Source organism: Grampus griseus (assembly GCF_964374135.1).
Source record: "Grampus griseus genome assembly, chromosome: 7".
Lineage (NCBI taxonomy): Eukaryota > Metazoa > Chordata > Mammalia > Artiodactyla > Delphinidae > Grampus > Grampus griseus.
Window position 1 is genome coordinate 71,080,661 of NC_139001.1, and position 27,175 is coordinate 71,107,835.

General features: G+C 41.5%; 1 protein-coding gene across 1 annotated transcript in view; it reads left to right on the forward strand.

Moving 5' to 3' along the window:
• The window catches only part of PLA2R1 (phospholipase A2 receptor 1), a gene marked incomplete at its 5' end in the record, with an annotated part of 114,545 nt that overhangs the window by 3,344 nt on the left and 84,026 nt on the right, over positions 1-27,175 (forward strand). Inside the window, 3 exon segments of the mRNA XM_082658812.1 lie at positions 11,342-11,725; positions 14,757-14,930; positions 26,015-26,188. Coding sequence (XP_082514938.1) covers positions 11,342-11,725; positions 14,757-14,930; positions 26,015-26,188 — 732 coding nt within the window.

Consider the following 27,175-nt stretch of genomic DNA (forward strand, 5'->3'; position numbering starts at 1 on the left):
AGACGGTCAAGGTAGGCTCTTTTGAATGGCCAATGACCAAGGGAAGTGAGGGTGAAAGTAAGGAGATGAGAGAGACGGCAGAACAGGAAGGGTAGTGATTATACAATGGAAATAATGAATTTTGGAGGCGGGTCCATTCTCAGTAGTGACCAGGTCCAAGGTATTGCTGCAGAAGTGGTCACTAAAACGAGAACAAGTGAAAGAAGGTCCTCGGAGCAGAGGGGGTCAAGAAACCGAGTGTCCAGAGCAGTACAGACATATACGTCTGCAACAAAAGTTTCATTAAAAAACACCCTTACCTGATACGATGTGCTGCTACTTTTCTACTCTGTTCTACTCTATTTTGCTTTGTAATGTTCCACTCTATTTTGACTTCATGATGCATTAATGGGCCACAGCCTGCACTGAAGAAAACACCAGGCCAGAGTGTTGGGAGTGAAAGGCCTTGGGGGGAGGCCAATGGAGTGTTCGCTGGAGTCACGTAGTGAATGTGAGGAAGAGGTTCAGGGCGGTGCGCTCGGTATGGAGCAATGAAGAGGGGGTGCCACGAAGGAGAGGTTTCTGAAAGAGGGTGGTGAGAGCCACCCCCTGGAGGCAGCAGTGGGAAGGAGTTGTGACCCTGAGATTTTCCCCTTAGCTCCCATTTCTAATGCAAAGGTCAAAATGCCCCTCACCACAGCCAGCTGGGTGCTGTTAGTGCACACCCTTCCTTCACAGGTGAAGACAGGTTGAGTAACTTGCACCTACAGGAGCTTGTAGAGTAGGGATGTGAGCCGGATCCACAAGCACTAATGCAGAGGGCCCCTGTGTAGCCTTGCGACCTGATAAAATAGCTCATTCTTATCCCTCTGTTTGCTGGGAGCATGTGACTTGATCTTGTGACAGGAGGAACAGGAGGCCAGCCTCTTGCTCTCTTCAACTCCTCCTTTTCCAAACCTGTGCTTCCACATGTAGGAGTAAATATTTTCACAAAGCCGAAATGTGCAAAGCCATTGATTTTTTTCTAGGCAATTTATATATCCCTGGGCAATGAGCCATTCTCCTAATCTGGGGATTTGGAATTTAAGTAAAAGCATGATCAGCTCCTGGTATAGCTGCCCTGCCTGGCCGTCAATCACTCCAACCCTCAGACTCTGTTTCTTCCATCTCCGTTCATCATCTTTCAGAAACTCTTCCACTTTATACTTTTCTCATCCCATTTTCTCTGACTGGCTTCTTTCCTCATGAGCCTTTGAGAGTCAGCATAGACTTCCAATTTTTCTGGTCCTTTTTACTCTTCCTCATTAGCTCCTAACCTCTTTTCCTATTATTGGTTGTCACAGTAACTGATACTACACCATGTGGGTTCCACGCCAATTACCAGAAAGGTTGAGCCATACAGAGTTTCGCTGTCCCCTCAGCTTCCCTTCCTTGAGCTAAGAGTTTGCTTATTTATATCAGGGTTTCTGAAGAAACAATTCTTTGTTCTGCCTCTTCTGAACTCATCCCTATGTGATGAATCTTCATATAATCTATCAAAGTAACGTATTTGAGACATTTATAGACCCTTGTCTCCATCTTCTTTTAGAAATTATCCTTGAAAGCCTTTTAGGAGATGTTCCAAAACAAAGCTAGGAACATAAATTATATTTTTTAATTGATCAGAGTGAAAAGAAATATTACAGTTCATAAAAGAAACAAACCCAAGAACACCTTATAAACACTACAGTGAGTCACTTAGGGTAGAATATTTTATAACGTCATTCAAGAAAAATGGAGGAATTTTATGAGAATTCCTCTAAACTGGGTTCTGTGATACAGAGCTGAACAAAACAGACAAGAGTTTTCTGCTTTCATGAGGGGCCACATGACTTTCTAATTGACTATACTTTCTAGACTGCAACAGTTCCAAAGAAATATGCTAATGAAAAAATTTCATTATTTCTGGCTTTTTGCATCACGCTCTTGAGAAATTTCCTTTTCGGTTATGAAAATATAAACAGGAAATTCAAAGTAATTATTTAACTATAAACATTGGTCTTATTTTGCTGCTATTTTTCACTACCCATGTCCAAAGTTAAGATCTGTTTTTCTCTTACGAACATTTATAAAGGGGTCGTAGTGACTGAGGTAGTCCTTATCAAGATCCTATGAGGACAGCACTATCATTAATTAAGCCCATTGTGCAGATGGAGAAACTAAGGCAGATACTCTCAACCTCAAGCAGTTCTGCCCTAAAAGAAGTGCTCTGTGGTTTGCCAAGGTCTTTTTTCCACAGTGTTAGCCTTGGCCAGTTAACAGGGCAGTCTTTATGGGCGTGTGACCAGAACTGTCTCGTAGGGCCCCATGCTCAGCAGGGCCTTGCCCTTGGGTTTGAATGCTCTGTGGTTTGGGATCTTCGAATTCTTAGTAATTTTTTCTTTTTTTTTTTTTGGTACACGTGCCTCTCACTGTTGTGGCCTCTCCCGTTGCGGAGCACAGGCTCCAGACACGCAGGCTCAGCGGCCATGGCTCACAGGCCTAGCCGCTCCACGGCATGCGGGATCTTCCTGGACCGGGGCACGAACCCGTGTCCCCTGCATCGGCAAGCGGACTCTCAACCACTGTGCCACCAGGGAAGCCCCTTAGTAATTTTTATTTCTGAATTTGTTCTTTGGGTATGAAATCCTGTGGGACAATGGAGCACAGACCAAAAGATTAAAGCCTCCAGTAAATCTCAGTTCCTCCTCACGTCACCTCCCCATTTTCCTTGGGTGGGTTTTCAGCCTCCCTGTCCATACTCCTGTGCTCCGTCCACCATGGCAACCAGGTTGCCTTGGGGCTGGGAAACTGGAGGCCCAGGGCCTGGGAGTGGATGGCCAGTGGTATCTGGGGGCAGGACAAGGCTGCTGTCCCCACCGGGTTGGCAGCACCATTGCATGTTCCGTGGGGACTGAGTGGGGACCTATCACCTGTCTCCAGTCCAGGTACTGAGTGTGTTCTCAGAGCTTTCTGCCACGGAGGTTACAACCCCTCACAGGCCCACGGGAAGTGAAGATTGACTGGACTTCCCTGTCCCCTCCAGGGCCCTACATTTTCATTTTACTCTGGGCTCTGTGAATTACGTAGCTGAATAAGAAGCATGGGCCTGTTATGAGTTGAACTGTGTCCCCCTCAAAATTAAGATGTTGAATTCATAACCCCCCAAATACCTCAGAATGAGGCCTCATTTGGAGACAGGGTCTTTTCAGATGTAATCAAATTACAATGAGGTGATTAGTGTGGGCCCTAATTTAATATGACTGATGTCCACCTAAGAAGGGAAAATTTGGACACAGAAATACGCATAGAGAGTAGATGATATGAAGAGACACAAGGAGAAGACAGCCGTCTACAAGCCAAGGAAAGGGGCCTGGAACAGATCCTTCCCTCACAGGCCTCCAAGGAGCCAACCCAGCTGACACCTTGAATTTTGACTTGTAACCTCCAGATCTGTAAGATAACACATTTCTGTTTAAGCCACTCAGTTTGTGGTACTTTGTGATGGCAGCCTTAGCAAACAAGTACAAGGACTAACAATATATCTACCATTAAGAGTTGGATTTGGTTGTGTTTTCTTTTTCTTTCTTTCTTTTTTTTAAATATTTATTTATTTATTTGGCTGTACCGGGTCTTAGTTGCGGCATGCTGGATCTTCATTGCCATGTGCAGGAGTTTCAGTTGCGGCACACAGGCTCTAGTACGCGGCATACGGGATCTAGTTCCCTGACCAGGGATAGAACCTGGGCGCCCTGCATTGGGAGTGCAGAGTCTTAACCACTGGATCACCAGGGAAGTCTCTTGGTTGTTTTCACTTCTGTCTCCCACTTAAGTAAATACATATTTTTCTTAAGTGAGTATATTCTCAAAGCAGATAAGATGGATAGCTCAGTGTAAACGCTTCTGCTTTCAATAACGTCACGTCATTTCCAGGGTTGTTTGGTTGTTGGCTGAGTTGTTTTCTGCTTTTGTTTTGGTGACCCAGTCTTTGAATCATATCCCCCAGGGCTTCCACACGAAGGCATGTTGAGGGAAGTTTAACAATGTTCTGTCTTATTGTTTCTTGCCATAACATGGTCTTCTGTAGCAAGACTCCCTGGTGACTGAGATGGTATATTTTCAGCACAGTCTATAAGTTGTTAACAGAGCTGCTGTAAATAATGAGTTTTACACCAGCAATGTCTGAATGTCTGTTAGATACTTTCCAGTTAAATAAAGATAAAAATGATGGAGGAATAGACTAAAAGCTAAAAGGAAGAAAAATGTTTTCAACTCAGTTTAAAAATTCACTGGTAAGATACAGAGACACAGCGAAGAACTTTGAAAGAGAGAAGATTTTCTGCAGAGGTCAGAAGATCTACTGCTAAATGTGATGGACGAAAGGGGAGGTGGGGAGGGAATGAGAGTGGCAGAGTGGCGAGAACAGTCTGGAAGGGTTAATCTACTTCACACAGGGGTTGGTGACAGGCAATTTGAATCCTGACAAAACTAGAGCCCGGTGGAGCAGATTAAGCCAGGTTTAATTTTTCCTGCATGTGAGAAAGTATTGTATACCTCGTGGAACTTGGAGTGACGATTTTGGGAGATTAGAAAGAAAAGAGAAGAGAACATGTAAAAAGATTTAGCAAGAGGGGTCCCACGGGCCTGTGGAGGTGGTGATTATCCAGGTTCAGAAGCTGTAGGAGAATAAAGAAGGCTCAAAGTCAAGGAAAATGCTAGGGCAGGGAAAGAGAAGAAGTTCTGAGACAGGACAAGGGCATATTTTAAAACATACTTAACTTTTTAGTTGATTATAGAAATCAATTGATAGGAAGCCACGGGCTTTGTTAAGTACTGTCAGATTGTCAAGAGATAAACACCAAATCTCAGATGATCTGGGATAAAAATGCAAGTATTCATGCAGAGATGGCCAAGGAGGAGAGAACACACTTTTCACTTTGTTCTGTCCTTTCAAGTACAATGCACATGCTGCATACTGCAAACGTCAGAAATTCCTTGCTTATTGGTTTGGAAAGTCATATTAAGAATCCAGCTTCTCTGCATCGTTCAGCCATGAACGGGACTTGATTCAGCCCCACACAGCATCCCTTCCTGCTACAGAGTAATCTAAGTAAGGAAAACAATCAAATCTGAATTGGAGTCACTGGACAGGACAAACCTGAATTTGTGTAGCTGGAAAATGTCGATACATCTCAAGAGAAAAGCTGCTCAACTTTAGATTGGTTTCAGGGCAGAGATGCCCTCCCCATACTTCCTGGACCCTTTCCATGCCGAAACTGAGATACTGTCAGAAGAGCAAGGAACTGGACAGATTCAAGAGATGCTCCGGGGAAGGAAATGCGTGAGCCCAGCACCAGCTGTGTGGGTAGATGGAGTAGAAGAGGTTTAAACCCAGGACAATGGAGTAGGAGATTGAAATTGGAGTGCAGTTGGCAAGCTGTGGGCTTCCTATTAGGAAGCTTGTCTTAAACATTGCACTTGACGCGAACCATGCATTGGAGCGTTTCCTTCCAGTTCCCATAACATGGAAGGGCCCAGAGGCCGGTTTATACGTCGGTTGGATTAGGTGCCACCGTCATGGTGTTATTTATTAAACACCAGAAAACCCTTTGATTGCCTAAAATCCACCATAAAAAGAGGATTTCTTTAGGAATTGTTTCATTGTTTGTTTCAAGTGTTGTTTTTTTTTTAATCAAAAGAACATACATCTCACCAAGGCTTAACATTTCAAATCATATCTTATTTACGTAACACTTCATACCTCAGCCAGTTCTAAGAGGAGCTGTTTAAAGTATAAGGGGACACTAAAAGGTGGGTGGAAGTGATCAGAAGGGGTGCTGAGCATGAAATGGAAGGACCTCAAGAGGAACTTCCCGCAGGGACCCCCAGTTGGCACTCTTCCGACTCTAATCGCAGCCCTAGGCTTTAGACTCCAACCTCATGGTATCTTAGGGATTGGCCGGCATCTGACAGTGTATCAGATTCCTGAAGCCAGAAAACAAGTCATTGCAACTACCTTTTCCAGAATCCTCCCATTCTATCGAATACCAAATCCTGTCATTTCTTCCCTCTTTGAATTCTCTCTCTAGTGACTAGAGTCTAACAATTCCCTTCCTTTCTCATCACCACCAGTTGAACTGACACCTCTGTCTCTCTTGCCGGATCAAAGCAATAGCCTTCAGACTGTTCGCCATTCTGCACGTGGGCTGTCTCAACCCAGCTAAGTGAGAACTCCTCCAGGGCAGGAACTTGGACATTTGTCTCATACCTCTACTCTCCTAAAACCATGCTGGGGACACAAAAATGCTCAATAAATGTTTTTATCGAATGATTTACCACCCTGATTCATCTTCCACACCACAGCCTCAGTCATGCCTTCTCTTGTTCCAAAAATTCCCTTTATCTGAATAATATACAAATTTTTGAATAAAATTTAAGCTTTTCATAAAATGGCCCCAAACCACCTCTTTCCAACTCTATATTCTACAACCACCAAACACTTTTAGAGAGTGAGGTACTCGTCACCCTAGAGCTAATTATTTTCATCACCTCTGAGCTTTCATGACTTTTGCTCTGTCCACAGTGCCCCCTGGCCCAACCCTTCACCTCTCTGCCTATACCTCCTGCACTACCTGAACTCTCCCTCTGTAATGAGGACAGGCACCCATGCTGGTCTAGTTCACCCATGTACCTCCATGTGCAACAAATATTAGGTCCCTATCAAATGTTTGTTGAATGAAAGTGTGTGTGTGTGTTCTTGTGAGAGAGTGACTGATTGATTGATTTCTCTGATCTTCTAGGCCAAAGTGACCCCTTCTAACTCCTGCCTTCCACCTTATTGTGCTTATACCTCTTACGTCAATATGTATTTTGGCATTAAGTTATAGCTCTTCCTGTACACTTCATGATGTACTCCCAGGGAGAACATCAGTTCCTTGAGGGCAAACACTATGGCACATATATCCTTCTATCTGCAGGGCTCCTAACACACCACCATAATAGGCGTTCAATTAATGTTTGTTTGAAATTTCAAGTCTCCCACTTCAAATTATTTGGCAACAATCTACAGCAGCTCATTTTCTGCTTTCTAGGTTATAAATGAATGGCTGTAAATAGAGTTAGACCTATATGGTTTTCACTAAGTATATCAATATAAAACTTCTAAGAAAAAAATGGATTTGGAAAAAGAAATGTGTAAGGATGATTCAGTTAAATGAGCTTTACAGTCCCATCCAGCGCTGAAGTTCATGGTTCTGGGTGTATGGGTAGGTAGTCTCCTGTGCCATGTCCATGTTCCTTCCAGTGCTCTTCTGCTGTCTCCTCCCTGGAAAATGGGCCAGTACGTGCGCACACACACACACACACACACACACACACACACACACACACTCTCCACCTAGAAAGGTCTGATGACACTGAGGCGCCGTGTCCACCTCACACATGACATCACTTGAAGATCCAGTCAAGTGTTTTAAATTCTAGTCTATTTTCTTTTTCTTATCTTTCATCCCTTGTTTTTAAGGGCTTATTTTAAGTGCAGTTACAACGTTTACTTTGGAACTGATGGAACTCCCTTCTTTTCATTAACTAGGAGACTTCCCATGATTCCAGAATGAATAGATATAGTTTTAAAGAACAGATATTTAGATAAATGATTCCTCTATCTCTGGTACCCTACACAGTGCCTTCCACATAGTCAGCAACCAGTGAATGCTTGTTCAATGAATGAATAAATAAATAAATGAATAAAGAAATTCTCCTTCCATTCCTTAGAAATACATGTGATCTTGTGAGGCCAAAGGGTGGATCTAAAATCATCTTGTCTTGAAAGGAACTCAGAAGTAGAAAGTAGCGCCCCTATCTTCTATGGATTTTATTTTATTTTTTAAGGATGAAAATTAGTTTATAAGTTACTTCTAGTAAATCAATCCTTTTTCTCCTCCTAAACTTACAATTATTAAGGGAAATATAATAGCATTTTACTGCAAAGAGATTTAGTAATTCTGGCAGTACTTCATTAATCACTTAATCAGTGTTCAAGCAGAACTGATGTCCTTGACATATATAATCAATCTTGATTCCTCCCACATTTGATCTTCATCCTTTTTGAAATCTGTCTACAGACACTAAGGATGGGTGGCTTATTTTCATCTTATGTTTTTGTTAGAGATGACTCATATGCACATATAATGATTATCTGAATATTGATACCTATATTGGGTTTCCTCATAGTCTATTTGAAAACAGTTGTTTTCTCTTCAGTGAATTTATGGAGATTAATGGTGCTAGGACCAGATTCTATTATAGCTTAATGGGAAAATGGGATTGGGCCGTTTTTTAGCTTAGTGTGACATATTATTCTTTTGGTGATGGCATGTTTATTGTTATTGGTAAGCCAGAGCTACTTGTTTATGATACATTCTGAGGAACTTTTCCAAAGACACATCCTAAAGGCAGCTGGGCTTAGAAATATGATAGCACCCTAAAACTGAGCAGCAGGGAATTAAGTTTGTCTAATATCTTCTGCTTTGGAAAGGTGTTTTTATGACCAGTGGTAGAACTACAAAAGCTCTGATTCTACCACTCCTTTTCTCTTAACACTTAATAATTTGGACATTTTAAAACATTATTTATTCATCTCAAATTTTAGTGATTTATAATTTCCATGTCCATTTACTTACAGACCACTCATTTACCCAACCATACACTGCTGGTTAACATCAAGCATTTCTGTCTTTCTTGTAAGAGAGCTGCAGCATAGACTTTACAGGTTGACAGTGTGGAAGATGAATAGATGAAGACTCAATTCATAATCTCACAGGTATTTGAACAAATGAGACAAAAATTTTGTCACCTGGTTATTTGAGGAATATTTTTCCTCCATGAAAGGTGATAGCATGGTATTTCTGGATTGTTTAGAACTAAAAAGTCTACACCTACTATGTGCTGCAGAATCTAAAGTAAAAATGAGCTTTTGTGCTCATGTTACAAGTCTTTGGGGGTATGCTCAAATTAGTACTCTACAGGTGTTCAACCAGACCTACGGCTGGATCTGCAGACTAAGAATCAGGAAGCCAGAAAGATGGTAATGACAATAATAACAGCAACTCACATTTACTGAGTTCTTCCCGTGCCATGGTAGTGCATGTTGTGCTTTGCAAGGGTTATTTAATGGAATACGCTTAACATCCCTATGAGGTGAGTATCATACATATTCCTAGTTCAAAGAGGAAAGGCAAGGCTCACAGAGATCGAGAAATTTGCCCAAAGTTACAAGTCTGGTCTGTGGTGGATCTGCCTGATTCCAGAGCTCTCAACCCACCAGCCAGGTAGTCTACCCACCTATCTTAGGTGTAGGAACTGAGGCGCAGAGGGCTATGGTACAGCCAGTGAGTTGCAGAGCTGGATATATTTGAACATATATATTAGATAGAAGCTAAAGTACAGAACAATTATAGTAAAATAATTATCCTTTAGTGAAAAATTAATGGGACTCTGGGCTAGCTAGAAAGTTATTAGTAGATTACAACAGAAATTAAGGTTAACATTCTACCCAGGCATGAAAAGGTGAATAGGAGAGCTGGAGAGAAGGTTAATAATTATCAGAGTCCACACTGCATTGGCGAGAGGTAGATTTGATCTTGAATGACTATACTAATAACTACACGGACATGGGCTTCATTAGGAAAACAAATTTCCTGATCTAAATGAAATCTCCCTAACACAGTTCATTCTCTGCCCCCTGCCCCCACTCCTTTCTCTTTTGTTCTGATGTATGGTGATCAAAGCAATTTTCTGACAACTATTTCAACTCCTCAAATATAGGGTTATAAATAAGGTTATCAATTATTACATGAAGTATAGCTTCCATTAATACATTGACAATCTTTTTTCAACAGTGTCTTAAGCGATTTTGGTTATTGTAAATCAGTTCTTCTTGGCCTGAGCAACTTTAGAAGAACAAAAAGAACTTTTACCAAAATGAAACATTCCAGTGCATGAGGACGCTCATTCTGCAGTGTTCCCAACCTCTAGAAGGCTCTGCCTGTGTCCACTGTGCCCCTGCCACCGCACACGCCTGGCCCCAAATCACAGCCGTTTTAAGGGAACCTGATAATGTCCCTTTAGATTTTTGAAGAATGGACAGGAAGTAAGATGTGAGAGCAGAGCCTAGTGAATAGGAGAACAAAAGAGCTCTTGGACCTGACCAGACAGTCTGCGCTGAGTAACCCAGCAACCATGAGCCTAAGTCAGCAGCAGCTGCTGGCGTGTTTAATCAACATCAAACATTTACTGAACTTGCACGATGTGCTCAGGACACTCTGAACTTGGATAAAAGAAGTCAGACATGATTTCCACCTTCAAAAACCCTGTGGGAGGACATGTTCATAACTGTTGTGTAATAGATGCCTTCCAGGCCAGCGACTTGAGGTAAAGTCAGGTAGTGGGCAGGTAGATACCACTAAGTCCTGGCTGGGCCCTGCCAGCTTTTCCAAAGGAAACTCACCCAAATCTCTTCTTCTGGCTCCCAAAGCTTAGAGGCTCAGGGGTATATCACAAAATGCCTCCTTCCTCCACATTCCCACGTGGCCTGTGTGGTTTCAATCCTGTCACAGTGCTCTTGCAACCTCTCATGTACCTAGGTGAGGGGCCTCACCTAGTGTCCTGGACATCTGTCTGCTGTTGCCCAACAAGGGTGCTCCCAGGAAGAGTCCATCCCCACAGCGTATGTCCCCATCCTTCCACACCTGATGGACCCAGCACAGAAAACAAACGTGGAGAAGCATTTTTTCTCACCAGCATTGCGTCTTATATCAAGACACAAAGCAGCTCTTGACTTCTATCCTTTAGGTTTTCTACTGAAATGTGATGGTGGAAATTTTCATTTCAGTGGCTCTTGATTCAGCTGCCGTATTCCTAACATTCAGGCACTTGTCTGAAGAAAACCAAAGTGTCACCATGCCTCTGGGCACCCAATGTCTCTCCCTTGCAGCACTGAGTATTATCACCAGTCCCCGCTCTCTCTTCAGTTGTGGCGAGCTCCTTTTCTATCAGTACCATTCTGGAGTGAATTCACAAGCATCCCTTGTTACTGGAGGGCCAATGCTGTCTTAGACCAGAGGTTTTCCATTAGCTCTAATAAGTCCATGTATGCTTCCCAAGAACCTCCTTTGTTTTGGGCAAATCAAGCCCCTGTGGTGGACCCCACACATCAACTTCAGATCTGTTTGCGACAGCCGTCAGTGTGACATATCACAGCTCAGACATGCACACTGGGATCCTCCGGACACTGGTTAATTATATATGAAGATTGTATACCATATCTTCTATTTTGCTGTTTCAGATAAAGGGATCTTCATTATCCAAAGTGAGAACCTCGAGAAATGCATTCAAGCCGGCAAATCTACACTCACCCTGGAGAGTTGCAAACCACCCAACAAGTACATGCTGTGGAAGTGGGTTTCAAACCACCGCCTCTTTAACATCGGAGGCAGCGGCTGCCTGGGCCTGAATGTGTCTAATCCAGAGCAGCCACTGAGCATATACGAGTGTGATTCCACCCACATCTCCTTGAAGTGGCGCTGTAACAGGAAGATGATCACCGGCCCGCTCCAGTACATGGTCCAGGTGAAGCACGACAACACGCTTGTGGCCTCCTGGAAATATCTTCATAAGTGGGTTTCCTATATGTCAGGCGGTGGAGGCATTTGTGAATATATGCACAAAGGTAAAAAAGAATTTCAACCAAAGTACGCATGAAATGATATGTTTAGCAAGTTTGCCCATAAGTAAAGATTTGTAAAATATATGAAAGAGGTGCACAGCACCTAGAACCTCCAGGCACTTCTGCTAAATACAATTTAGTTGCTTACTCGCTTATTGTAAAAGGATCACTGGAGGGGGCTTCCCTGGTGGCGCAGTGGTTGGGAGTCCATCTGCCGATGCGGGGGACATGGGTTCGTGCCCCGGTCCGGGAAGATCCCACATGCCGTGGAGCGGCTGGGCCCGTGAGCCATGGCCGCTGAGCCTGCGCGCATCCGGAGCCTGTGCTCCGCAACGGGAGAGGCCGCAACATTGAGAGGCCCGCGTACCGCCAAAAAAAAAAAGGATCACTGGAGTCTTGGAATGGGCTTGCTAAATTCTGCTAAAGAAACAGAACTGCGAATTTAAAGGTATTAGAGAAGAAAACACTTCAATAACTTTGGGAATCAATGGAAAGGAGAAAGAACAGGAGGATGAGGGAGAAAGAAAATAAAAATAGAAGGAAAAGATTTTTTGAAGTTAGACTTTCAGGATGAAAATAAGAGCCTCTCCCGTCAATATTTCTTTTATTGTAGAAACTTTGTCCCATGTGTGGAGTGTGTCTGCAGGGCACCTCAGTGCCTCCTAAGGCCTGGCTGGCATCCGTGTGGTGGTCATGTTACAAGGCATTTATTTATTTAATTTATTTTTTAAAAGATTTTTGACATGGACCATTTTTAAAGTCTTTATTGAATTTGTCACAATATTGCTTCTGTCTCATGTTTTGGTTTTTTGGCCCCGAGGCCTGTGGAATCTTAGCTCCCCGACCAGGGATCAAACCCACACCCCCTGCATTGGAAGGCGAAGTCTTAACCACTGGACCGCCAGGGAAGTCCTGTGTTACAAGGCATTTAAAGGCAGACTATTGCCAGGGGTTATTTGATGTGTGCCGGGGAGTAGGAAAGCATGGTTTTGGTGGCAGGTAGGGGGAGGTGTTTTCATTTTCCATAGTTCTGTGATATTTGGTATTTTTAAACAGAGAAAGAAAGCAGCTTAGTTCTGAAATTCTGAAACCTCAAACCTGTTTGTCAGGTTTTGTTTTGTAGCTCTCTTCATTCATTCATCCACCCATTCACCGTCCATCACGCATCCATTGAACACTGACTGTTTCTGTGCCGGGCATCTGATTTACAAAGGCCAACAAGACAGGTGTGGTCCCTGCCCTCATGGTGCTCTGTAGAATTATGGCTTACTAAGAGCTTCTATTTCTAAGAATTCTAGGAAACAGAGCAAGGAGCTACCAAGACCTAAAGCAAGACTTTCTCCCGTACCTGCGAGAAATGAGTAAAGAGAGACAGCCAAGGGCAAGCCATTCTCAGGACTCACTACAATAAAGCAAGTGCTGCATACCAGCACACTGAATAATCTACAGTTCTAAGGAAGAACTTGGCATGTTGTTCCAGGTTAACATTTTAGCCATATGCCCACGCTCACGATGCATGCAGAGGAAGACTGAGTAGAAGGCAGAGGAAGGAAACAAGAGGATGTGTCCTGGTATACCAGTAGTTCCTAACAGCCTCAGCCTCTAGGGCTGGTGGTGTGGAGTGAGCTCAGGCAATACCCGCCCCCCACCAGCTGTGGGAGAGGGTGGGAATCTCCACAGCCAGCCCCTTCGCTCCAGGACCTACTGATTTAATTGAGGGTGGCCCTGATCTCCCTCACTATAGAAAGCCCCAGCTGAGTTATGAAAAGTTGTTGTTTTCTGCTTAAGGCCAAGGATGACTGATCATTGAAATACTCTGAGGGAGCAGCCAGCCGGCCACTCAGCAGGGCCATCTTTCTCCTAGACCACTGCAGGGGCCTCCAGCCGGGCATCCACTTTGTCTTCTCTCTGTGTACATTCTGTTTGCCACTGTGCACCCCGTGAGTCTTTAAAAATCGGATCATGTGACTTTCCCATTCAAAACCCACTGATGACTTCCCACCGCCTCCAGGGTAAAGGTCAAAGCCCATGATGTGGCAGAACCGGCCCTCTGTGAGCTGACACTCCAGTGCCTTCCTGGTTCTGCCTCACACAGGGCCTCCCTGCGCTTCCCCGTCCGCCCCTCACAGTTCTTGTCGCAGGTCCCTCGTGCTCCCCGGTACTTGCTGCTCCTTATGCCCCAAGAACTCTCTTCCAAAGACTTAAACCTCTTCCCCCAGTTCTTATTCAGAGAGGCCTGCCCTGACCACCTTATCAAAAATAGTGCCTCTACCCCTTCACACACACACACACACACACACACACACACACACACACAGAGTCATTCTGTTCTTACAGTATTTTGTTTTTCTTCATGGTACTTACCACTACCTGAAATTACATGTTTACTTGTATATTTGCCTTCTCTTTTTTTCTCCCCACTAGAAGAGAAGCTCCATATGAAAGCCAACTTTTACTCATTTGTTCACTATTACATCATATACCCAGTGCTGGACACATTAAATGCTCAACAGATGTCTGCTGAATGAATAAATTAATAAATGCCTATGAACCTCGAGATTCAGATGCTGATGGCTGATGTATTTGGGGACTGGAAGATATTTTAAAGTGAAATCTCCAACTACATACAATATCTTGAAATAACCAATAATGGAAAAGAATCTGAAGCTGTATACCTGAAACTAACACAATACTGTAAATCAACTATAGTTAAATAAAAATAATAATAAATAGATAAATTTTTTCTTCTCATCCATTCACAAATATGTATGCTACTGTAGCAGTGCACCATAGTGAATAAACAAGGAGATAAACATACAAACAAACCATTTATCAGCATTTCCCCTGAACACAGCACTCAGCCTTGCACTTTTCCATATACTATACACTGAAGTCCTGAGGGTTCACTGTGGTAAAGCGAGGGCCTTGCCCAGTGTAGATTTTCAGTCAATAAAAAATGCATTCACTTTATGACAGTTTCCAAAGATAAAGCTGACATACTACTTATTTGACTTTGTCCTTTTCTTTCTCCTAGATTTGTATACAATCAAAGGGAACGCCCACGGGACACCGTGTATGTTTCCCTTCCAGTATAACCGGCAGTGGCATCATGAATGTACCCGGGAAGGGCGGGAAGACAACTTGCTGTGGTGTGCCACGACCAGCCGATACGAAAGAGATGAGAAGTGGGGATTTTGCCCAGATCCCAGTAAGAATAAAATCTAGTCTTCTCCGTATGTCATGAAGGAATCAAGGATGATTAGAAAGTTATTGTATCTAAAGGAAAGCACTGAGATTGATCTACTAAAATCTGAATAAGCTCTTTGATTCCATTTATCCAGGCTTTGATTTTGTGTTTGTTTTTGCCTTGAAAAGACAATTCTGATGTATATTCCTTTTTTTCCCTAAGTTTGAAAGATGTTAATTAGCCATTCCTCATTAAGTTCAGTACATAAGGATGCTTTAACCGGAATCATATTATAATACTCTGTGATCTCATTAATCCCAGCTTCCAGGAAGGATACTTCAAAACAAACCTGAATGTGTATAAAGCTCAGTTATCCTTCCAATCCACTCCCTCTTATGAGCTGCCTTAACTTCTCCATGTCCTGACTGCTTGCTTTGCCCATTGTCACGTCCAGGCATCAGCTGGCCCTTGATGATCTTTTTAAAATCACAGTCGCCCTTGTTATTTCTCGACAATGAGTTCTTGTCTTGATTCCCTTTCCTTGTTACTCGATTTCTAGCTATAACCTCAAAATCTTTTTCTCTACTTAACCCAATTTTCAAGGTCCAATGACAGCTGCAATGTTCTAATTTTTTTTTTGTCAGTTAGTACTTTATTATTTTATTGTATTTTCATTTAGCTTAAAGGTTGCCAGTGGTTCTTAAGTATTGGGGGTTATTTATATATACCTTCTACTTTCTGTATTCAATTTCCTTCACCTTGGTTTCTGCAAGGCAGAGAATATAGCTTTTGCAATCTCTTCATCTTCCATGCCTACCTTCCCTCTGCATAGTTAACAAAATGCCACAAAGAAATGGAAACAAAAAGAAACTGAAGAGATTAACTCCAAAGAATCTGATTTATAAATTGCCTGTTGAATTGTTTTCTAATCTAAGAGCCAGTACAGCTTAGTGAATTAGAAAGAGTGTAGGTTTTGAAATCGGAAAGACGAAGGTTGGAGTCCTGTTTCTTCCCAACAATGAGATCCTGAGTCTCAGCTTCCTCATTATAAAATGGAGATAATAACAGTACCTATTCGGGTTATTGAGAGGATACAATTAGATGATGCATCTAAGCCACTTATCATAGTACCTTGTACTCACCAGGATTACCATCATCATCATCATATCATCATCAGGCCTAATTTATCCTTTCAGCATGTGCTTCTGAATCAATGATCCTACGTCTTTATTATCTGTCAACAGCACTAAGCTAAGCATAGCGTTAGGACTTAGGACCCTCTCTTCCAAGAACTTGGCCTCTAGATGGAATACAGGACAGACAGATTTGCTCCATGCCTGGAAATGCAGACTATATTTGACACGATGCTCTAGAATCACCTGGGGGATAGTTTAAAACATATATCCTTGCCCAGTCCCGGAGATGCAGTGAGCGTTTGCATTTTTGACAAGTGGCCCAGGTGATCCTGTGGCAGATAATTCTTCATCAGATAATTCATAATATGCAGGTAGTTCTACGCAACATACATCTATATACATGGGTGATATCAAGACATTTAGCAACCAATCTAGTATGAGCTCTTGGCCAGTCCAAGTGGAGACCTTAATGTGGAGGTTAGGAGTCCCAGAGGCCCACTGCTGGTATTAGCCCCGTATCTGCTGTAATGTGAGGGGATGCTGAGGCAGCAAGGGGCACTTGAGGAGCTCAGGACAGCAGCTCTTCACCAACCAGCATGAAAGTATTTCATCATTTATTGACTGTCAGATCATCAGCCTTCTCTATCTGAATCTGAATGTCTGTATGGAGGTGTATGTGCATGTAATCCCTACACTGCTCGGATTCTTGAGTCAGATGTCACATTATTTACATCATCTTCTCTTTCCATTTCTATCTCCAGTAGATGGCATTATTAAAAGTAAAGAAACCAATACTAATAAGATTAACATGTATTTCACATGGCCCTAATACTGTTTTAAACTACACTATTCTCCTTGAGATTCTTTGAAGGGCACTGTCACCATGCTCTGTCACTTTAGCCAGTTATGGTTTCCCAGGTGGAAGCCTGGGTTTAGTTGTGCCCAGGGCTTTTCAGTGCCTAGACTATCTATTTGTTCAGCTTCCTACAGTTCAGAAGCGTCCTCCACTTGACAGCTTGCCAGATTCCAACTCTCCTAACCTCTACCACAACCACCAGAGAGCATATTTATTTGCGCAGTGCTAAATTACATGTCCAGTCTTCTTCCTTTCTTGTTACTTTTGGTTCCTGGTGGCCAACTTAAGTCAAAATGATGTGCCGGAGACTGGAATCTGAGCAAGCAGATAGTTCTTTCCATGGGGTCAACGAGTGGACAGAACAGAGAGGAGTGAGTAGATTAAAGCAAAGATTCACACTTCTGTATCTCATCTTCCTTACACAGAAATTTTTTAGTATCTCAATGTAGAATAATGCCCTTTTTAAAAAACGATTGTAAGTGATCACAATGTAAATTTAGTGCCAATAAACACATACAAAAACACACTAGCAGGGAGGGATATGATAAAACATCTGTCACTATAGATCTTCAGGAACAAGGATGATATAGAAGAATCTTTCTGGGTTTGTTTAGAGGCAATTCTGTGTCATACTATGTCCGTCCTGGTTGTGTGTCTTACACAGCTGGAGAGTTAGGCTTAGTTAGTTTGAGATATTTTTAGGGTACCAACCTCTGGGATGATCTGATTGCCCTGGAACCTTATTCACCTGATACAATTTTTATCAGTAACTTGAATGATGTAACAGAGCAGATAGGTACCAATATTGATGTATGACCGCCAACCTCGGCTTTGTCAGCAGTATTATTACGTGTCTCTTGTCATGCTGCTCTCTCACTCCCAGCAAGGGTCATACAAACCTCTCTACTCTCCCCTGACTTCTAACCCTGCCCTACATTCTCCTCCCCAACTCTTAAGAAATGACCTCAATCCCTACCTCTCAAAGAGAACAGGATCCATCAGAAGGGAAGTTTTGACAACTTCCTGCTCCCAAGCCTTTAAGCCTACCTGGGTTTGCACCCATCTCCTTTTTCTCCTTCCTGTGCAATAGTGTTCCTCCTCCTACCTAGGGCAAATCTCGCCATCTGGACTCTGGAGTCTCCCGTCCAATCCTCTCCAACTTCTATCTCAGTGTTTCTCAAAGTGTGGTTCCAGCAGCATCAGCATTCTCTGAGAACTTGCTAGAAATGCAAATTACCAGCCACATCCCAGACACCTATATCAGACATTCTAGAAGTGCAGCCCCAGCAATCTGTGTTTTAACAAGCCTTCTAGGTGATTCCAGTGCACACTCCTACTCTAACATAGATGAATGATGGATCCTTCTCATTAGCAGTTAAACCTACTCACGTCTTAAAATAACATCTTAAAATAATACAACTCCTTCATCTCCACTTCAGCCTCCTGAAAATACCTATCTCTCATCCCCTGCATAGACAGACTTCTCAAAAGAATTGTCTCCCCCGCCTCACCTTGCTTTCGTTCCTCAGAGCACTGTCTCTTCTTGGCTTCTATGAAGATGTATGCCTGACCTCCACTTCCACAAACCATTCATTTACTCTTTTCCACAAATATGTACTGAACACCGGCTATGCACCAAGCACTCAGCTGGGTGCTGTGATTATAACCACAAATGTGAAAGATGAAAGTCATGGTGCCTGCCCTAATGAAGTTCACATTCAAGTGAATGCTGCTGAAGGGCCTGATTTGACAAGGTCTGAAACTAAGTGTTTGCTGGATCTGGCAACATGGAGGTCATTGATGGCCTTGACAAGATATATACTCTAGTTACCAGATTGAGTGGGTTAAAGAGTAAATGGAAAAACAGAAGAGGAAGGAAGGAACACTTCCCAGTTCATTTTATGAGGCCAGTATTACCATGGTACTGAAACTAAAGACATCACAAGAAAAGAAAACTATAGACTAATATCTCTTATGAATATACATGCAAAAATCCTCAACAAAATACTAGCAAACAGAATCCAACGACATATAAAAAGAATTGTACACCATGACCAACTGGAACTTATCCCAAGAATGTAAGATTGGTTGAAAATCTGAAAATCAATTAATGTAATACCTATATAAATAGGAGAAAGGACACACAATTATCTCAATAGGTGCAGAAAAACATTTGACAAAACATTACATCCTTTCATGAAAAAAACAAAACTAAACTAAAAACAGAAGAGAATGTCCTCAACCTGATAAAGGCCATCTCTGAAAAACCCACAGCCAGCATACTTAATGGTAGAAGACTAGATGCTTCCCCATAAGATCAGGAATAAGACAGACTATCCACTCTCAACACCTCTATTCAACATTGTACTGGATGTTCTAGCCTGGGCAAGTAGGCAAGAAAATTTAAGTCATCCAGATTGGAAAGGGGGTTGTAAAACTATCTCTATTTGCAGATGACATGATCCTGCATGCATAAAATTTTAAGTAATCCACTAAAAAACTACTACAACAAATAGACTCATTCACAGGATACAAGATCAATATATAAAAATCAATTGTACTTCAATACTGTAGCAAGGAACAATCCAGAAATTAAATTAAGAAAACAAATCAAAAAAGAGACAGACAGAAAACAAATCCATTTATTGTAACATCCAAAAGGATAAAATCCTTCGGAAAAATTTAACGAAAGACATGAAAAACTTCTCTCTAAAAACTACGAAATATTGTTGAAAGAAATTAAAGAAAATTAAATAAATGGAAAGACATTCCATGTTCATGTGATCAGAGGACTTAATATTGCTAAGATGGCACTACTACAGCAATCTTTATCAAAATCCTAGCTGACTCCTTTGCAGAAATTGACAGGCTCATCCTAAAATTCACATGGAAATTCAAAGGACCCAGAAGAGCCAAAATAATCATGAAAAGGAAGAACAAAGTTGGAGGACTTATACTTCTCATTTTCAAAACTTATGCAAAGTGACTGTAATCAAGACAATGTGATACTGTCAAAATGGAATAAAACTGAGAGGCCACACTTATGATTAACTGATTTTTGACAAGGATGCCAAGACAATTCAATGGGAAAACAATAGTCTTTTCAAATAATGGTGCAGGGAAACTGGATTCCACATTCAAAATAATAAAATTAAACTCCTATCTCTCACCTTATAAAAAAATTAACTCAAAATAGATTTTTAAAACTTACATGGAAGAGATAAAACTATAAAACCCTTACAAGAATACATAGGGGTAAATCTTCATGATCTTGAAAATGCAATGAATTCTTAGATATGACACCAAAATGCAAGCAACAAAAGAAAAAAATAGATAAGTTGAACTTTATCAAAATCAAAAATTTTTGTGTTTCAAAGGACACAATCAAGAAAGTGAAAAGACAACCCATGGAATGGGGTAAAAAATTTGCAAATCAGATATCTAATAAGGGACCTATATCTAGAATATATAAAGAACTCATAACTCAATAATAAAAAGACAAAAATCCCAATTTAAAAATGGGTAAAGTGTCTGAATAGACATTTCTCCAAAAATAGATTTACAAATAGCCAATAACCACATGAAAAGATGCTCAGTATCATTAGCCATCAGGGAAATTCAAACAAAAACTGCAGTGAGATACCACTTTACATCCCACAGCATGGCTAAAATCAAAGAGACAGACAATAACAAATGCTGACAAGGATATAGAGAAATTGGAACTCTTATCCACTGCTGAAAGGATTGTAAAAGGATACAGCTGCTTTGGAAAACAGTCTGTCAGTTCCTTAAAAGGTCAAACATTGGGTTACCATATGACCCCTAATTCTACTCCTAAGTATATATCCAGGAGAAATGAAAACATATACCTACACAAAAACCTTTACACAAATGCTTATAGCAACGTTATTTATAATAGCCAAAAAATAGAAACAACCCAAATGTCTACCTATTGATGAATGCATAAATAACATGTAGTATACCCAGTAGTATTTAATGGGATATTATTGGACAATGTAAAGAAATGAAGTACTGGTACATGCTACAACATGGATGACCATTGGAAACATTATGCTAAGTGAAAGAAGCCAGTCACAAAAAGATCACACACTGTATAATTCCACTTATATGAAATGTTCAGAATAAGCAAATCTATAGAGACAGACACTAGTTTAGTGGTTGCCTTGGGCTGGGGGTAGGGGTGAGGACTGAGGGAAAAATGGTAAGTGACTGCTAATGGGAATTGGGTTCCCACAAAAATGTTCTAAACTTGATTGTGTGATGGTTGCACAATGCTTTGAATATACTAAAAACCATTGAACTATATACTTTAAATGGGTGAGTTATATGGCATGTTAATTATATCTCAGTGAAATTGTTTTTTTTAAAGAGTAAATGAGAGATGAGAAATTGGAGACAGCATACGTATAAAAATATGTGATTAATGGGGGTAGAGAAAAGGTAGAGACTGCGATGGGGAGACCAAGGGAGGGATTTTTTTTGTTTCTTGTTTTTGAAGGATGAGAGCTGCTAGGACACCTTTGAATGCTTCTGGAAAGGATCTAACAGAAAGAGGTTGAGGATGCAGGAAAGTGAAACAATTGGTGAAATAAATATGGTCTCTCAGAGGGCAGAAGGAAATAGGGTCCAGATCAAAGATGGACAGACTGACCTTTTATGGATGTAAAGACAACTCCATGGGAGGGAAGAAGGAGAGGATAGTACAGGTCCAAGAAGGTTGATGGATTAAGTGATGGGGAAAATGAGGAGAAACGAGTCCAGTGGCTGTGGACTTTCTCTGAAGAGGGGGAAGAGTGAGAGGTTTGAACAACAGGAAAGGTGTGAAATGAACATGGTGGCTGCTGGGAGAGCAAGCTTTTTAGGGAAAACCGGTAATGTTTCCAGGAAGTATTGGGGGTGGTTGATAATGAATCCATCGGATGACTTTTCTTGGCAGTGCTCATCTGTTGGGTGCAGGCATGGAGCAGGCAGATGATTGGGTCCCTCTGTTGGAACGTGCTCCATAAAGTCACTAATGGACTCAGTCCTCATCTTACTGAAAGATTCAACAACGTGTAACAAACTGACACCATCTTTTTCCTTGGGCTTCTGGGGCCCACACCTGCTAGTTTTCCTCTTTCCTTTGTGGCCACCACTTCTCAGCTTCCTTTGATAGCATAGTCTCCTCTGCCTAACTGCCTTTAAATTCTGGTGGTAAGCTTGGGAAATAACATGAAAAAGTTGGAACATGGTACCTGCTCTCCTGATACTTAATTTTATCAGGAAAAACAGACAATCAATAAGCAATCCCATAATGCGTCATTTAATCTCAACTGTGATCAGGCCTGCCAAGGAGCATGTAAAGCATTGGGGATGAACAGCAGAAAGTGCTGACTTGGTTTGGTATCCCTTTTACATGAGATTTACCAACAGAACACTTTTCAGGGAGCAGATATTCAATAACTATTTGCTAAGTGTATGAAAGACCAAAGAGAGAAAAATAGTAACTCTGTAGCCTGGAGTTGCTTCAATAGTATAAGAGTTCTTTTTTTTAAAAGAATTCAACCATTTTTTAAAGTGGCAGGAAAGATACACCTGGGACAATGACAAAGCTGTATACTTAGGAATGACAAAAAAGCCATATTAATAGAGAAGGAGAAATGGCTGCATCTCAGTCATAATCTATAATAAAATCAGTGTTGACATGAATATACTTCAGTTCATTAGAAGAAAGGTGTATTTTGAAAGGGAAAAAAATCACCATCATGCAAAAGATTTTTGGCAATCTTTCTTCAAACAGTAGGAGATGCAAAGATATATAGGATGGGCTTCCCTGGTGGCGCAGTGGTTGAGAGTCTGCCTGCCAATGCAGGGGACACGGGTTCGAGCCCTGGTCTGGGAAGATCCCACATGCCGCGGAGCAACTGGGCCCATGAGCCACAACTACTGAGCCTGTGCGTCTGGAGCCTGTGCTCCACAACAAGAGAGGCCGCGATAGTAAGAGGCCCACGCACCGCGATGCAGAGTGGCCCCCGCTCGCCACAACTGGAGAAAGCCCTCGCACAGAAACGAAGACCCAATGCAGCCAAAAGTAAAAATAAATAAATAAATAAAAAGATACATAGGACATAGCTGCTTCCTTCAAGGAGCTCAGAATTTAGCGACAGAAGAGATGATATAAAGACAACCAAAGATGCAAAGAAATATAACAATCTGATGGCATCCCTTAGACTAGAATTTTTCAAGAAAAAGTAAATGTACCAGCCTACAATTTTCAGTGGCTTAGAAGCAGAAGTTAGTTATGAATAAGCAAGAGGACTAAGAATAAATACACGCAAATGCCCCGGGCCAGGACGGGACCCTGTGGCAAGGGAGTTCCTGGGGAACAGTCTCTGAGGACAAGATGAGCATGCAGGAGGCCTCCTGGGGAGGAGTCTCAGGATCGATACACACGGAAACGAAGGGAAGAGAGCAGGATTGCACAGGACGGTGATGCAGGGCTGGTGACTCCCCACACTGACCCACAAGGAGTTCTCAGGCTGGATTTGCCCCTAGTTGGGGTGAGAGGAGGGGTCTTATAGCCCTGCACTGACCAGTCATGGTTTGCAGACTGCACTTAGGAAGGGAGAGTGGTATTGGGCAAGGAGCCTCTTCAGCCAAAGCAATCCTTAAAGAAGGCTTCATGTTGAGAGGTGTCTGCTGGCAGCTGGGGAAATTAGACCTTCGGTCCTGAAGGGAGATCAGAAGAACACATCACAGTGCCCAGGCCCAGGGTGGCACGTTCATTCCACTTGTTACCATGAAATCTTCAAATCGGATCCATGGAGTGACACGCAGCCCATCTAGAGAAGCAAAGAGAGGACTTGTGTCTGACGGCATAGAAATACAAATTCTTATATTTTAGTTACAACCAAATTTTAATGACAAATGGATTGCCTTGTTAGAAGAATATGGGCACCTTTTGCAAACATTTGACTGGGAGTTTCCTTTTGATTAAACTTAAGAACTGGCACACATAACACAAAGCCAGGGGAGATCTAACAAAACTGGGAACTGTAATTTGTAGCCCAGACAGGATCACCTGTAAGCCTCTCATCTTAACTGTTTAATGTATAGAATTCAGGAAGATTTCTGCAAAAGGCTGCTTTACGTAGCTTAATCCATGTCCTGTTGAAAGGGCAGGACCAACTGTTGGCAAAAATGGGAATGAGATCAACTGAAGTGTCCTCCGAACCTTTTCTTATCATGGCATGGCTTATCATGGAGGTAATTAGGACTTATTATCAAATCTTTACCCAAGGCAGTAGATGAGAGGTAGGTACCCTATACCCAGATCTCTCCTTTTGACATCCTTCTCCTGTCTCCCCTTCTGACATCCTACTATCTTCTAGTAGCCGAAGGCTACTCATACCTGCTCTCCTTGGGAAGTGCTTCAAATGATTTCTTTCAAACCAGGGTTTCCCAGTGTTTCCTTTGTGAACCATTTGCATTAGAATCAGTAATACGTTAGAAAGTCAGCTTTCTGAATCCCACCCCGACCTTCCAATTCAAAATCTCTGAGACTGAGAACCAGGAACCTGTGGTTTTTTTTAAGAAGCTGGCTAAGTGATTTTTGTGCACACTGAAATTGTAAACACTCCTCTTTCATGGCCTCAGCTCTCACACAGGATGAACAGGGCTAAACTGATGTCTGATAATGCTTAGTGTGTTGTCCATCTCATGGATGGCATAGCTTTTTAACTGAAGATGGTCTCTAAGGGTTCAAACTCAATGGGGAAATTTCAGCCACCAGGGCAAGATGATCACTGAAGATGTCCTCCTCCCTTTCTCTTCCTCTTCCTACAGTTTTCCTTGGTGATAGACTTGTCTTCTTGGTGATAGATCCTCCTTCAATCTTGGATCCTTCTATAAATACACGTGTCAGTCAGGAAACTCTGTAGACGACCTTAGATTTATATAATAGCTTCTCCTTAACTAACTCCGTTCTGGGGAAGGCACATTGCAACCAGATATGAAAACAAACTTTCCACATTCCCAAGGGAGCCATCTAACTAAGTATTGTGGGGAAAAGAAAACAAACCAAAAAGATTTCATTGTCAAATAAGTTTGAAGTATACTGAATTAAAATGAAGCTGTTTCTTTATTAGAGAACTTCTCAGAGGCTTTAATATGTTGCTGTGTATTATGAATTCCCCGGAGGAGGCTACACATGCACTGTCCCAGCTTTTCTTGGAGAGCTCTTGAAGCTGTCATACTCTGTGGATTGCACTTCGGGAAAAGTTGTTCTAAATTTTAGCAGATTGTCTGCTCATCAGTTACACTCATGCTGTAGCGTGGTTCCCATTGTCTGAAATTCTTCGGCTGAGTTTGACTCCGGGTAATTTTTATGGCTGCTTAGGTTCACCTTAGGGTTTGAGTTAAAGCACCCAAAGTAGGTCTTCATTTGCTGTTATTTCAATAAACTTCAGGTTTCAGAGCCACGTCTCATATTTTATTAAATTTACTTTTAAGCAAACTACACAATCCTTGGCCAATGTTTTGCAAGTGGATTTTGCTTCTCCTCCTTTTGACTGAGAGAACTTTCTTAAACTAAATATCAGTGTTCCTGTTCTCAATGTGTATTTGAAAACTTCTGTTCATTTTAGAGTCATGTTTCTACTGTATCCCTTTTATTCCATCTAGCATTTTGGTATTGGCAGGGAAAAGCTTTTTGAAACAATATTTGCATCTATCTCAGATAAATACTTCCGTTCACACAGCTTTCAGTATAAAGTTCTGACTTTAAAGAATTCAGATGTTATTTTCACAAATATCTATACTCCAGTTATATTTCCTTCTCTTAAAAATAGCTAATGTCATTTTCCCAGAAAGGATCAGAGCTTCTTTATTGATAATTTCTTGAACTTCCTTTCAATCTTGAACAGGTTTTACCATAAAGTGTTTACGGGAAAACAATGCAGATTTCATCATAAAGACCTAATCAAGAATAGATAAGGGCTCTGAAGAAGTTTTAGGAGTTGCAAGTTGGAATCATGCCATTCAAATTCGTCTTAGAAATATATCGCCATATAAATAAAATAAGATTATAACGTTTTAATGGATTTTGTTTTCAGCATCTACAGAGGTGGGTTGTGACGCTGTCTGGGAGAAGGATCTCAATTCACACATTTGCTACCAATTCAACCTGCTTTCCTCCCTCTCCTGGAGCGAGGCACACTCTTCATGCCAGATGCAAGGAGGTGCTTTATTAAGTATTGCAGATGAGACTGAAGAAAATTTCATAAGGAGTAAGTAGGTGGATGATGCACATTGATGTCGGTACAATTAAAATGATTGGTCTTTACAGTTATGTCCATGTATGCCAAGATGCCTTCTGGAAAGAAAAGGTCCCTTGGAAAATATTTTTCTGTTATTAACATGGCCCAAACTCACACCCAGAATTTTGACCTGAACCCTGGGCCATTCCATTTGACACCTGGCCGTGCCTCTCTTATTTTCTCTCCCCCGGAAAAGAGAAGTTGAGGCTACAGCAAGGGACCCAGGAGAATTTTCAGCTCCAACAAGTGCATAGGGAGACTTCTAAACTTAAGTCCGAATTCCTGCTTTGCTGGGGAGCTTAGCCATTCCGTTTCCATTTATAAATAATTAAGCAGTTTACTAATTAAGCAGAATCTTACTTGTCAGTCACTGTGTGTAGTAGGGTTTCCAGTGGATGCCAAAGAACTTAAAATTTAATTGGAAAAGCAAAAGCACACACATGTTAACTAATGCTGTAAAGTAATAACATAAACTGTCAAAAGACTGCTAAGGAGCTGGGTCTGATCTGTTTCACCTCTCACCTAAACTCTCTTTTTACTTCTCTTTTATAGATTAAATGTGTTTGTAGATGTGTACATGCAGCATTTAAAAATCTTTCTGAAACATTTGAAAGTGTCACAAAACTAGTCACTTTCATTAAAAGTTTCTGATGCTTTTTTTCCAAATTATATTACACATGTTTCTTCTAGAATAACAATAATAAAATTATTCTAGGATAATTTTAAAAGTTCAAGTATACAGGAAGAAAACCAAAGGAAAAACTCTCATAGTTCCACAATCCAGAGATAACTATGTTTCTTCTGCAAAAAAAACCCCATACAAATGCATGCATAATCCATAGTATCTACGAAAAATGATATTGAATAAAAAGATGAGGCGGTTGTTGCACAGAGGTTAGGAACAGGGGCCAAAGAGCCACCTGCATGGGTTTGAATCCCACCTCCATCACTTACTAG